This window comes from Protopterus annectens, chromosome 4.part1, assembly GCF_019279795.1.
Source record: "Protopterus annectens isolate FY-2018-M chromosome 4.part1, PAN1.0, whole genome shotgun sequence".
Lineage (NCBI taxonomy): Eukaryota > Metazoa > Chordata > Ceratodontiformes > Protopteridae > Protopterus > Protopterus annectens.
In genome coordinates this window covers 996,893,884-996,907,950 of record NC_056734.1, presented here as the reverse complement: position 1 = coordinate 996,907,950, position 14,067 = coordinate 996,893,884, and the positions used below count along the sequence as shown (strand labels likewise).

The following is a 14,067-nucleotide window of genomic DNA, read 5'->3' as shown; positions in this document are numbered from 1 at the left end:
TCAAGCTATAGTATACGGCTGAGTCAGAGTCGAGGATCGGCTCCGAACCCAAACAGCAAGAAGGAAGGTGAGATCAAGGACAACTAACATGGAATGTTATGGTGAGTACATAACTTCTTTTTTTATCATTTTTCCTAGCGTCTAAGGGCCAAGATTGATGAAGAGACACGTGTTCACCAGGAAATCGAAAACTTCCTCAGAAAACTTCAAGTGGTATGTAATTCAGCTTGAAGGGTAGGGAACTATATAACTGACTTAAACAAGTAAATGCAAATATTGGTGAAGTAATCCCAGAGTGACATTTTAGTACAGCATATAAAGCACCACCTAATAGTACCATCTGCAGAGAGCATGTAGATGTCCTTCTATTCATATGCTGCTGTATTCATGACATCAGGGAGTTTTCTCTGGTGAACTCTCGAATGTTCAGCTGTTATGCAAATTTAAATGCTACCGCTAGGGCATGCGCAATGTCCTGTGCCTCTTCTCTGATGTCGGTTGCAAATAGACGTCGGGTATAAAGTGGATGTCAGCATGCATCCACTTCAGAACTTTTCTGCCACCTATATGACTAACAGCTTCAGTCGTCGCTTTATTGGAAGAAGCATTTTTCTACATTCGACTCCAGATAAGTACCCCATAGGGATTTTCTAATCTTTACCTGCTACTGCTTTGGGTTTCATGTCAGGTAGGAAGGGCAATTGTAGGTGTAGAAGGCAAATTCCACATAAGGATTCACATGAGCTCTGCCTATTTTGTCTAGGATGAGAACATGACCATTCCACGTGTAGTATGTGTCAGCTCCCTCAAAGCCATCTCAGCCAGGGAATTGCTCAGAACCCTAGGGTTTATGGCCTCAGCTATCCCCATGGTCCCCCTGGCAAGGCTCCACATGAGGAAGTTCCAGTGGTATCTAATTTCTTTCTGGAAACAGCACTCACACCCTCGGGAATTCATGATACCCATGTTGCTGTGCCTGACCAGGGAAGTCAAATGGTGGATCTCCTAGATCCAGGAGAATTCTGGCCTGCTCCTATAGCCGACACCTCCCAACCAGGATCTCTTCACGGATGCCTCAGACACAGGTTGGGGTGCATTACTAGGAAACTGGAGAGCGAGGAACACATGGGCCCACACCCAACAGAAGGAGCACATCAATATCAAGGAAATGAGAGCCATGATATTAGCCTTAGAAAATTTCCAGGATCAATTTCTACCAGGCACTCTGAGGTGGTACGCAGACAATACCAATGTACTGTGGTACATCTACAAACTGGGGGGGGGGGGAGTCCTACCGCCTGTGCAGACTAGCACTGCAGGCTTGGAAAATCACACTAGGGAAACAGATCTTTCTCCAAGCAGTTTATATCCCTTCTGCAGAAAATGTGATGGCAGATTCATTGAGCAGGACCATGACCCTGTCTCACGAATGGATGCTGAACAGGGGTATGTTTCTGGTTCAGGTCGATGGGGTATCCCAGATGTGGATCTCTTCGCTTCCCCCATGAACAGGCAGTTCCCAACCTTCTGTTCCAGGGTACCTCATCCAGAGGCTTGGAAGGTGGATGCTTTCTCGATTTCCTGGAAGGGGATGTACACCTACGCATTCCCCCTTCCCTCTTCCTGCTAAAAATTCAGAAGGAACAGACTCAAATCTTGCTGGTGACTCCCTATTGCCTAAGGCAGTACTGGTTCCCTCTTTTATTTCACCTAGCCAAGGATAATCACCACAAGTTACCCCATCGAATGGACTTACTCACACAGGACAAGGGAAAACTCCTACACCCCCAACTGTCCACACTGAATCTCAAACTGTGGGTGATAGGGTGCTGATTCCCTTCAGACACTTACACTCACAGGACGTGATCCAGGTACTGCAAGAGGCCAGAAAACCGACTACTAGAAAATTCTACCTGTCAAAATGGAAGAGATTTTCATCGTGGTGTCTAACCTGCAACCACTGGGAGCAGAGCCTCCAGTGGTTTTGTCTTATCTGTGTGACCTTATGAAGTCTGGATTATCTTATTCATCCATTAAAATACATCTGTCTGCCATCTCTGCATGTCTACCCTTAGTACTTCCTCTAGCATCCAGGTTAGAAGTCAAACTCTTTCTGAGAGGAGAATCATCTCAGACCCCCAAAGAAGCCCATATCCCCTCCCTTGGGATCTTAACTTTGTCCTAGAGAAATTGGCGCTCTCACCCTTTGAACCAGTCAAAGACTGCTCCCTCCAACACTGCACCTGGAAGACTATACTCCTAGTGGCCATTACTTCAGCCAAAAGAGTGTCTGAGCTCCAGGCCCTTATGGCAGACCCCCCCCTTCACTGTCTTCCACAAGGACAGGATATGGTTGTGCACTAACCCTTCTTTCATGCCCAAAAGGGTCAATGAACTGTCTTTAAATCAAACTATAAATCTGCCAACCTTTTATCCCTCTCCACAGAACAAGGCAGAGAGGATACTTCATTCCCTAGACATTCACAGACAGCTCAGGTATTACTTGGTGAAAACCAAATCCCTACGCAAATCAGACAGCCTCTTTATTTCTTACCACCCAAGAGCCCTGGGTCAACCTGTTTCCAAGCAAACTTTATCCTCTTGGATATCTAAAACTATTTAATTCTGATAGTCATGGTAAGTCTCTCCCAGCCCCAGTTAGGGCTCACTCTACCAGAGCAGTGTCTTCTTCTGGGGTATTCCTCCAAGGATTAGACACAGCTGCTATCCTTGAAGCAGCTACATGGTCCTTGGTTCACACTTTCATTTGGCACTACAAGAGATTGGACATGGTCTCTACCGCCAGGGCAGGATTTGTCAGAGCCATCCTCCACGGGTTTGTGGAATGTGCTTCTGGTCCGCCTCCCCTTCCATAGAACAGGAGCATTTGCACTCTCCCTGATGTCATGAATACAGCAGCATATGAATATAAAGGCATAGTATTGTGTAAGAACTTACCATAACCTTAGATGTCCTTCTCTTCTATATGCTGCTGTATAGTTTCCCACCCAGCCTTTCCTCTCACACTTTACTGATTCCTGACTCCTGGGGTACCCGCTCCCAAGTCTCCGATTCTGGCGGCATTCAGTTCTGAGGTGGATGCTTTATACCCGACATCCATTTAGAACCATTGTCAGAGATGAGGCACAGGATGTTGCATGCACCCTAGCAGTAGCATTTAACTTTTGTATAACAGCTGGACATTCGAGAGTTCACCAAAGCAAACTCCCTGATGTCATGAATACAGCAGCATATAGAAGAGAAGGACATCTGAGGTTATGGTAAGTCCTTACACAACAATACTTTCTTTTGGAGGCACATTAATCATATACCCTAATATCAAGTTAAAAACATTAATGTGCTAAATGTCCAAAGCCTGCTCCAATATTAACTTCAAGCTTACTGAGCCTTAGAATAAGGAAGTATTCTCTTACTCTACCAAGGTTAAACAACCTCAGAGTTAGCACATTTTCTGTCACAGGGATATGTGGGGTTTTAGTGTGGCTTACTTCCCTTAGAAAATACTTGCATTTTATTGTATAAAACATTCATTTTTGTGTAACAATGATTTGTTTTTGCTGTTAGTGGGTTCACTCTTTGAGCCCTTGGCATATAGTTATGAATTTCTAGTTGCAGCATATCTAATATGTACTTGCAATATGACCATGAGGCTAACACACGGCATTAGAAAGTGAAGTGGGGATAATTTCTCTTCCTTCCCTCCTCCAACTCTTGGAATGCAGTCATTCTTAAATCTTCTGCATCCCATTGCTTGAAGGTCTGCTGCTTACTCATCAAACACTGTGCACATTACGAGCATCATTGCTGTAGAAAATCATATATATGGCTTGGAATTATGCCTTAGGTAGATATCATTCTTCAGTGCAATAATTGCAGCAGTTCATAGGTTCATAGGTGTGTACTAGGCTAATGGCCCTGGAGCCTTTACAAGCCTAGCCCATAGAAGTGCCCTGGCATCATGCCGCCCAACGTTAGTTCCCAGTGGCTCTATCAAGTAGAGCCACTGGAGTGATCCCCAGGGTGAACTTTGTATTACCCATCCACTCATCAAGATTTCTCATGAAGAGGGACAGTGAGGTGCTCTGCTTGACATATATGGGAAGTCTATTCCAGAGCATGGGCAGTCTCTGTGTGAGGAACCTGTCCCTCCAGCATGTTCTGTTGATTGTGGTTATGAGGTTGAGGTCTCTGGAGCATGTGGTGTGGAGGGATTGGAATTTCTTTAGATGTAGCATTTATAACAGAGCTGGGTCAGAGATGGCTTTGTAAGTCAAGCAGAGATCGCCTCTAAGTAGGTAATTTGAGACAGAGAATAGCTGGAGTCTTTTGAGTCTGTCCGTGTAGGACATGTGTTTAATGCATAGGATCCTCTTCGTGAGGTGCTTCTGTGGCTTCTGCAGCTGTTGCAGGTGTCTAGTGAGGTACATGCAAAATGGGGCATTATACTCGATGATTGGTCTAATGAGGGAAGAGTAGAGAGAGACAATGACCTCTTTCTTCCTGCATGCAAAACCCGTGGTAATGAGATGTGCCACAGTGGTAATATGGTGGTCAAAGGAGAGGTTGCTGTCAACCTGCATCCCCAGATTTCTTATAACGCCTTCAGTGTTCAGTGGGCTCCCATCGATGTGGTAATTAGTGGGATCTGAGTTTTACCAAAGGGGATGATGACACATTTTTTGACGTTAAGCTTAAGGCCATGGTTTCGACACCAGTCATTGGTCTCAGTGAAGTCTTTCTGTAAGATGTCTGCATCACTTGGGGAGTTAATAATGGCTCCCAGCTTGCAGTCGTCTGTGAACTTGGTCAGCCAGAGTCCCTTTGTATTGGCCTGGACTACTGAGAAGTAGATGCCAAACAGGAGAGGACCCAGGACCGATCCCTGTGGGACTCCACTTGTGACTGGTCGGCAGTCTGACTTGGAGTCCACTAATTTCACATACAGTTTGCAACCCACCTAGTGATATAGGGGTTGATACCTAGTTTGGTAAGTTTTTCAATAATTCCTGAGTGAGGAATGGTATCAAAGGCCTTGGCCAGATCAAGGTAGGCTGTATGCACTGCCTTACCTTCATCCACAGCCCTGGTGACTGACTCATTGAAGTCAACCAGGTTGAGCAGGCATGATCTCCTTTTCACAAAGCCAAATTGCATGGGGTCTGGAGTTTGGAGATTTCCTATACCTTTGTTAATCGGGTTCATGATGATGCACTCCATAGCTTTACATATCAGACTCGTCAAGCTAATGGGGTGATAATTCCCAGGATCTGTAGTCGCTCTCCCCTTATGGAGATGGATGACTGTAGCAGTGCACCATTCAGTAGGGGCAAAGCCTGAGGTGAGGCTGTGACTGAACAGGGCACACAGATGTGGTGCCAGTTCGCTTTGTAGTTCATGTAGAACACAGCCAGGGATATTATCGGGTCCCATGGAAGCTTGGACAGTGCATCTTTAACCTGTGCTGCAGTAATGCTGGGTGCCTGGCATTCTTCTGGTATTGTGATTAGTCCTTTGGGGGGAGGGGTAAAGTTGGCACTGAATCTGTCGGCCTGTATGTTGGCAATATCTGTTGGCTCAGTATAGGAGGTACTATTGTGCAGTAACTCAGAGCAAGTCTGGGTATTGCCGTGGAGGTTTGTGATTGATTTTAGTGTCTGCTGCAATTCTGCCTTCATAGATGGCTTTGGAGGATTTGATGAGGAATCTCAACTTTTTGTTGAGGCTAATAAGGGAGTTTTTTCCAGTCTTGGGACTTCACCTTTTTTTGCAACAGTTTCTTCCTTCTGTTGTAGAGTTTATTAATGGCAGGAGACCACCAGATTGGCTTCCTTTTTTTGGAAGAGAGCATCTTGGTTCTGTTGGGTATGGCTAGTTCCCTGCATTTATGTATATGTTCGTACAGTGCATTGGTGTATGGTTGGGCAGTCATGCAACTATTTTCCATTGGCATGGGTGCCATGAAGTTAGCCACCTCTGTTTTTAGGAGCCCAAAGTCAGCTTTAGAGAAGGTTTTCAAGGTGGTTACCTTTGTGGGGGGGGGGATTTTCATGGTGATTAGTTTATGTTGGATCTGACCAGGGAGGGATTGCCTATTGGTGTAGCGCAACAATCGCCCATGTTAGTAATAACCAGGTCAATGATGTTGCTTCCTCTAGTGAGGGTCAGAATGAGTTGCTCCAGGGCATTGGAACTGATGAATTCCAGGAAGCATTGGGCCAGTGTATTGGTGCTTGAGTAGTTTTCCCATTTGATGTAGGGGTAGTTGAAGTCTCCTAGTATGAGAGTGTTGGGTTGGACCTTGATAGATTCCAGGGTGCTTAGGAACATGAAGTGAGAGTATAGGGACATAGTTGGGGACCTGTAGCAGGCTATGACCTGGATCGCTGTCTTACCCAATGTGAATTCTTGTATTTGTCCAGTATGTTGGTTTGGCATGTCAGATCTTCATATATTCTATTTTAGATCACCATGATGAGGTACATCTTCCAATCTATCTTTAAATTGTACTTTCTATTAATTTCATTTGTAAGGGTGGTAGAAGCTTCCTTAAGCCTCCCCCACTTTTTAAAAATAGTGAGGCACAAATACAGTACACAGTCAGCAGAGCACTTACTGCACTTCTGCATGATAAATATCAGTCTCATTATGGGGCACAGTTTACCAGCCTCACTGGAAAAACACTCTGAAAACATCCTGCTTTACTTGCAATTATTATAATTATTACAGTGGAATTATTTTAGCAATGATGGGATTAGTTTGCAAGTCAGTACCCCGTGTAACATAGAATAGTACAAATCACTTAAGGTCAGTTGGCAACCAGTATATTACAGATTTACTAACATCCCTAGTGGTGCATGCTTGCAATCTTACTCCATGGCCATTAGAAGGCAATCTAGCACAAAAGTCATTGCAGCATGCTTCTTACTTAGTTCTTTTGATACTTTGGACCTGCTGTGTGTTGCCCTTTGTGAACTCACCATCAGTATCTTCGTAGCCATCAGAGTCCTAATCATACACACCCACTTTGTGTATTTCATTATCTGAATGGAGGTCATGATGTAATGCTTTATATTCCACTCTGTATCTTTTAACCAGAAAAATATTAGCTAGGAGACAAAAAACTTGTTCACATTCAAGGAATACAAGAAGTACCTGACTTTTATTTTTCTCCAAGACTTAGTACTCCTGTTACTACTTTCAAGAAGGTTAAAAAATCAGACATTCTTATAAAGAAAAGAAAAAAGGTATTCATAGCTGGTCTTCTATTAAAAACAAATAAAGTACAGAGCCTCTTGACTATTCCCAGAAGCAGGCCGGAGGTACTTCTTTGTCTCTTGTTTTAGCTGGGTTCACCTTTCTCTTTAGACGCTGGAACTAAACTTTGCCTCCCACTTTGAGAGGAGAAGCCTGCTTTTCTTCTCTGCAATACTCCATGCCTTGTATTTTTCCAGAGAATGTGTGGGAGAGGACACAGTCACTGAAAATTGTAAACTTTTGAAAATTCTAGTGATAAAAAAACACCCTTCCCAGTTAACAGCCCCCAGATGCCCATGTTGAGTCTTGGTCTGGAAATGCCCTTGTTTTACATGCTTTCTTGTTTATCTAACTTGTCCTTGTGAATGTTGAATGAACTTGCGCCTGCATGACACAAACTTGTCACCTAGCACATGTCCCACTATACAGTCAATTCTACATTTGATATAACCAGATCTGATGTTGTCATTTTCATTCATTCAAATGGGTTTGGATCTGACCCTTGGATCTGATTTGGCTGCTTTCTCCAGCTCATGAAACACTGAAACTCTCAAGTTCCTCCCTTACCCATAAAGCACTTGTCCCCTCCCATACCTCAGATCTCATTTGCTGCCTTCACGTATGGACATGGTCACTGTTAGCTCCTGAGCAGTATCAACTTTTTGTTAGTAAAAGTAGACAGTTCTTTATCTTTTTGCCTTTTTCTTAGTAAACGTTTTTCTACATATCCTCCCTTGCCCTTCCTACACTTTTTAGTGTATTTCTAAAATACCATAGTTAGTATTTCCCCTTTCCTTTTATCTCCTTTATACCTTTAAGGTATTTCCTTGTTTTATCATTATTGGTAATAGCTATTTATTAAAAAAATATATAATATTCCTTTCTGGCTATTCTTTTTCAGTAGATGTGTCTGAGAAACACTCTTGTTTTAACAAATGTATGGCCTGTGGCCATAAAATTCCATTATTAGATGCATATGCTCTATGTGTTTATTGTTTAGGCCCGGCACATTTGGATTGTGCCTGTGATATTTGTAAGGCCTTTAATCCAAGGCCCCCTATTGATCACAGAATTAAACTAATTTTGAGAGGATTATTCCCTTCAAAATCCTCCGATACAGCATCTGGGGCTCAAACCCTAAGAAATATGACAAAAACGATGCCAAAAAGTGTTCTCCAGACCCTACAAGTTCTTCAACACCAGGTTCAGAACTCCCTCTAAAAATTTCAAAACCTTCAGATTCAAAGATGAAATCCCTCAATCTGACTACTTTGGATTCAAAAACTGTGATGGAAGCTTTGGATCCTACCCTGTGGGATCCAAAAATCATAAGGATAAGTCACCTCAGATCTGATCTCCTCCGAGCCTGGATCCGCTATCTTCTCATCTCTCTTCTCTTTTTCTAAAAAGGCATCATCATTCTAGGGCTTAGACAATAACTTCTTTTTCCTCACTCCTCCAGAATCCTATTTTTGTCTCCTTCTCTGATACAACCTTTGGTTTTGGAGCAGTTGCATCTGAGAATCCCAGATCCAAAGATCATTGTATCTTCTACAATGATACAGTCTGTGAGTGGACTGGCTCCCAGCATGTTGGAGCCAGATGACTCTCAGAGCTGTATCGTCAGTGCCGGATCCATGGTGTTGGAGTCGGCTCCCAAGATTGTCAGAGCAATCTCAGCTCCTCAGTGCCTTAGTGCTGGACAACTTGGCTCCGACCCCTGCCTTGAGGGGTTTGCCTTTGGGTTGGAAGGAGACGATAATCCAGAAGCATGTCTTCTCATAGCCATCGGTATGTTTTTCTCTGAGGAATTCTGCTTTTGATGTAGTGGAAAGAGTTTTCTCTGCTCCAAGAGAAAGGACACATCCACCCTCCTTGGCCCCTACTTAACAGACCCAGTTGTCTTTGCATCTTGAACCTCAACTTCCTGCACCACAGGGACAGCCAGCCCAAAGTCTGTAGGATTCCCAGCAGGGTATGTTGATATCTTCTAATACTTCTCTGGAACATCCCTCTGAAGAAGTTTCTAGGAAGAGAAAGTCCAAAAGGAGGCATGTAGACTCTTCTCAAGAGTCTGTCACAGATCATACTGATTTTGATGAGGGGAACGGTTCCCAGGATCACCACCTGATGATGTCTCCATTAGCGACATGCTAGAGATCCTCAAGCAAAGGGGTGGTTGGTCTACCAACAGCCCTTCCCATGAGGAATCAGTATTCATGAAAGCCATTAGGTCTAGTCCAGCTTCCTATTGGGTGACTCCACCCACCAATGAGCTCATTGATTTGATCTCTCGACTGGCATGTAAGGAACCTGATTCAATTGAGCCAGTCCCCAAGAGAACAAACAGGATCCTAGCGCCCCCCCCCAAGGATAGGGAATTTTTGAGCAAATGAGTACCAGTTAATGCCATGGTCATAGCGACGGCCACAAAAAAGGAACTTGCAGAACAAAGTTCCTCTGTTCATCCCCCTAACAGGGAGTCTAGGGCACTGGACAGATTCAGGAAGTGTGTATGTTCTTCAGCGACTTTTACACTTCGGTCATTGAATTATCTGGCACACTTCACTGGTCTCCAGAGGGATTTGGTTAAAGAACTTAATAAATCCCTCTCTGGTACCATTACTTCTGAGGCAGACAGCTTAATTTCCTCACAGTTGACTACCCTACAGTCTATTTCAAATTCATCCATGAGGCTCATCTCACATGCAGCTAAGCAGCAGGTGTAGGCATTTCCATCTGGAGGCATGCCTGGAAGTGCCTGTGTGATTTCTCTTAGCCCTTCAAGTCTTCCTTTTTCAGTGCTGCATTTGACAGAAGTTCTTTATTTAGCCTCAAAGTTAAAGACACACTATCCAGGTGTTAGCAGGAAGGTAAAACCCTGTCCACTGTGGGTGTACATTTTTTCAAATCCTCAAAGAACTTTTTCATAGTAATCAACAAGGTGGACGAAAAATGTGGTTCAGAAAGTCCAGGGTCCTTCCAAGATCCACATGGAGACAGTTCTCCTGGGGAAGAGGGGGAACTCTAACGGAAGATGCCACCCTAGTGACAGGGGAGGCCTACAAACCAAGGGTCTAGAGGTACTTTCTCTGACAGATCCCATCAGCGCTCCTGAAAGGAGGCCCAATTATTCATCTCTGGAGGCAGTCGGGGGTCATGTATCGGTGCACCAGAGAGCCTGGCTAGAGATTGCTAAATATTCATGGGTGCAGAGGATTATTTCCAGAGGTTATATAATGCCCTTTTCCCTACTCCCATAACAATAAACAAAATTCCCAATGTTCCACCCAGTCAGAGGAAAGCAATAGCACTAGAGATGAAAAACGTGCTAGAAAAACGAGTCATCCAAGAGGTCCCTCCAGACCAGAAAGATTCTGGAACTTATTCAAGATTCTTTTTAGTGCCAAAGAAAACAGAGGACTGGAGACCAATTTTGGATCTCAGCAATCTGAACAAGTCAGTTCAGTACACCAAATTCCAGATGGTCATGGTTCAGGCCATTCTGCCTTTTCTGCACAAGGACAACTGGATATGCAAAATGATCTTCAGAATGCATACTATCATATAAAAATAAACAGATGATCCAGAAGGTTCCTACGCTTTTGTCTGGGAACCAGTCACTACCAGTTCAGAGCTCTGCCCCTAGGATGTTCACCAAATGCATGGCATTAGTGGAAGTTCACTTGAGACTGCAAGATTCTAGGCGTTTCCTTACTTAGATGACTGGCTCATAACTGCTCTGACCAGGCATCCTCTAATCAAAATATGAGATTATATACTCCAGTTATGCTCACACCTCAGAATTATTATCAATCACAACAAATCTCAACTAGAACCAGCTCAAATATTGGAGTTCATTGGAGTGTTGTTTGACACAGTATTCTTGACAACCTCCCTTCCTTTATCAGTGGTACAATGTATACAATTCCAGGTCAAAAAGATCATCCAAAATTATTCACAGCTCGATTGATCCTTCAGGCATTGGGGTCAATGTCTGTTGAAACAGTCTTGGTTCTGCCTGCAAGATACCACATGAGAATTTTTCAGTGGACCCTAGTGACTCAGTGATCTATTCTTCACCAACCTTTGTCCACCCAAATCAAAATAACTTAGGCATGCAAAAATTACTTCCTTTTGTGGATTTACTCTGATCAGATCACCCTTTCATTCTCTCTCAGCCCAAGAACATAGTTACCACAGACACTTCCCAAATCAGGAGGTGGGGCACTTCTTGGGAAAGACAGTCCAAGCACATGGTCCCCCTAAAGAGGCCAATGTGCATATCAGTATCCTAGAAATGAGAGCTGTCCTCCTAGTGTTGCAGGCCTTCCAAGACACTCTCTCTTCCTAGACTATTGCGATTCAGATGGGACAATATGTCAGTGGTCTGGTACATCAACAAACAAGGAGGAACCAAATCTTACCCCTTGTGTCGATAAGCTTTGAAAGTGTGGCAATGGATGATCTCATCCAATTAATTTCTGGTAGCAACGCACCTTCTGGATAAATTCAACATGATAGCAGACAAAGGCTATAAATAAATCGACCAAGCAGATAAAGGCTGCCTTAAACTGAATACTGAATGCAACAAAAACAAGGTAAAGCAGCCAAAAATATCTATTTATTAACAGGTAAGCACTTTTGTGCAGGCACTCTGCACTTCATCAGACCATACAACAACTAAAACAAAGCCATTTAAATAATACAGTCAATAAAAGAATAATTAAGACAATAGTTAAAACATCATTTCAGTGAGTTAAAGTCTGAGCCTTCAGTGCAGGCTTTAAAGGTATACATCTGTTCAAACCTGGCGCTCTGTGTGCTAAAAAACTAGCAATACATTTAGTCTCAGCTAATTCTAACTTATTGTTAAAATTTCCCCCTCTCTTATCAATATGAATCAGTTGTAGAGCAGAAAAACTGAACTTATGTCCATTATTATCTCACACATGTTTATGGAATGCACTAGTAGGGTCCTTATTACATATAAAACCCAAATGCTCTAAAATATGTTCTTTGAAGGGACGTGTAGTCTACCCTATGTAGAAACACATACAATCTTTGCATCAGGCCAGATGTACCAAATAAGTAATAGTACAAGCTGCATAAAAACTTGGAATAAACGTATATCCATTAGTAGGGTGCACAATAATGTTCTCATCTGAAATAAATCCACAGGCTCTACAAGGGTAAGTGCCCATCCTATTAGACACTCTAATATTCTTACTCTGGCAATTACCATAACATAGTTGTCTTTTCACAGTTTGATTGTTCTTAAAAACAAAACCCTTATGTCACTAGATGGGTTGCAAACTGGCTAAAGGACAGAACCCATAAAGTTAAAATCGCTGGAGCAATGTCAGACTCAAAGCCAGTCACAAGTGGTGTCCCACAGGGATCTGTCCTGGGACCCCTCTTGTTCGGCATTTGTTTCTCAGATGTTAAAGCAAACATGGGAGGGTTGTGGCTGACAAAGTTCGCAGATAACTGCAAACTAGGCACCATAGTCGATACACCAGCGGACACATTCATCCTACAAAAAGGCCTCACAGAAACGGACAACTGGTGCCTGAGTCATGGCCTTAAACTAAATGCCAAAAAATGTATAGTCATCCCCTTTGGGAAAAACAAAGTACCCATAAATTATCACATAGACAGCAACCCACTGAGTACAGAAAAAGTAATCAGAGACCAAGGACCCAAGTCAACAGCGACCTCTCATTTGACACCCACGTTGCCAAAGTGGTTAGAAAAACATTCTACCTTGCACACCTCATCATGAAGGGATTCATATCCAGATCCAAGGATGTCATTGTACCCCTATACTCCTCCCTCATCAGACCCATGATTGAGTACAATGCCCCATTTGGTATGTACCTCACCCGGCATTTGCAACAGCTGGAGAGACCACAAAAGTACCTCACCAAGAGGATCAAGGGTCTCCAACATATGTCTTATTCTGCCAGACTAAAGAAACTCCAGCTCTATTCAGTAGCATTCCGCCTGCTCAGAGGTGATCTCTGCCTGACATACAAGGCCATGTCCAATCAGGATCTGATGGACATGCTCCACCTCAAAAAATCCAAATCCATCAGGACCACGAGAGCTAAAGACTTAAACCTCAGCACAAGTATGAATAGGACATGCTGGAGGGATAGATTCATAACCCAGAGGCTTCCCATGCTTTGGAACAAGATCCCAGTTCATGTTAGGCAGAGCCCCTCACTGACTCTCTTCAAGAGAAATCTTGATGAGTGGATGGGAGATCGTAAGTTTACCCCAGGGGTCACATCTGTGTCACTGCTAGACAGGGGCACAGTAAACTAATTCTATTATATAAGGGGGCCTTCATTGTGTCACTACTAGACAGAGGCACAGTATTCTAAATCTATTCTGTGCATTTTTGTGCATTTTTGTACCATTTCATGGGGTGTATGGCTAGGCTTACAAATGCCCCAGGGCAGATAACCTAGTACTAAACTATGAAAATATCAGCCATTAATATAGGCCAGTGCCTAAAGATCTGATTTTCATTCTGTCCTCGACTGATGGGTTCAGATCCAAGCCCTCTGAGCCGACCTGGCCATTGTAAAAGCTTGTGGCAACCTTGAACTCTCGAGCTTTTCCCTTACCCAGAATCACCAACCCCATTACCTCAGATCTCATTTGTAGCTTCCAGAGAAAAGATGTGGTCTATTGTTCTCTCGAGTTTAGGCAATAAGTAACTTACAAATTATTTGTCAATCACCCTCTTAGTGCTGCACATATGGATAGGGTTATCCCTTTCTA

At 43.4% G+C, this 14,067-nt stretch overlaps 1 protein-coding gene across 3 annotated transcripts in view; it reads left to right on the top strand.

Moving 5' to 3' along the window:
• IQCG (IQ motif containing G) overlaps positions 1–14,067 on the top strand; it is a 1,934,505-nt gene that overhangs the window by 1,539,680 nt on the left and 380,758 nt on the right. For all 3 annotated transcript variants that reach the window (XM_044070701.1, XM_044070702.1, XM_044070700.1), the window contains one exon: positions 139–213. In XM_044070701.1, coding sequence (XP_043926636.1) covers positions 139–213 — 75 coding nt within the window. The remainder of the gene's footprint in view (positions 1–138; positions 214–14,067) is intronic.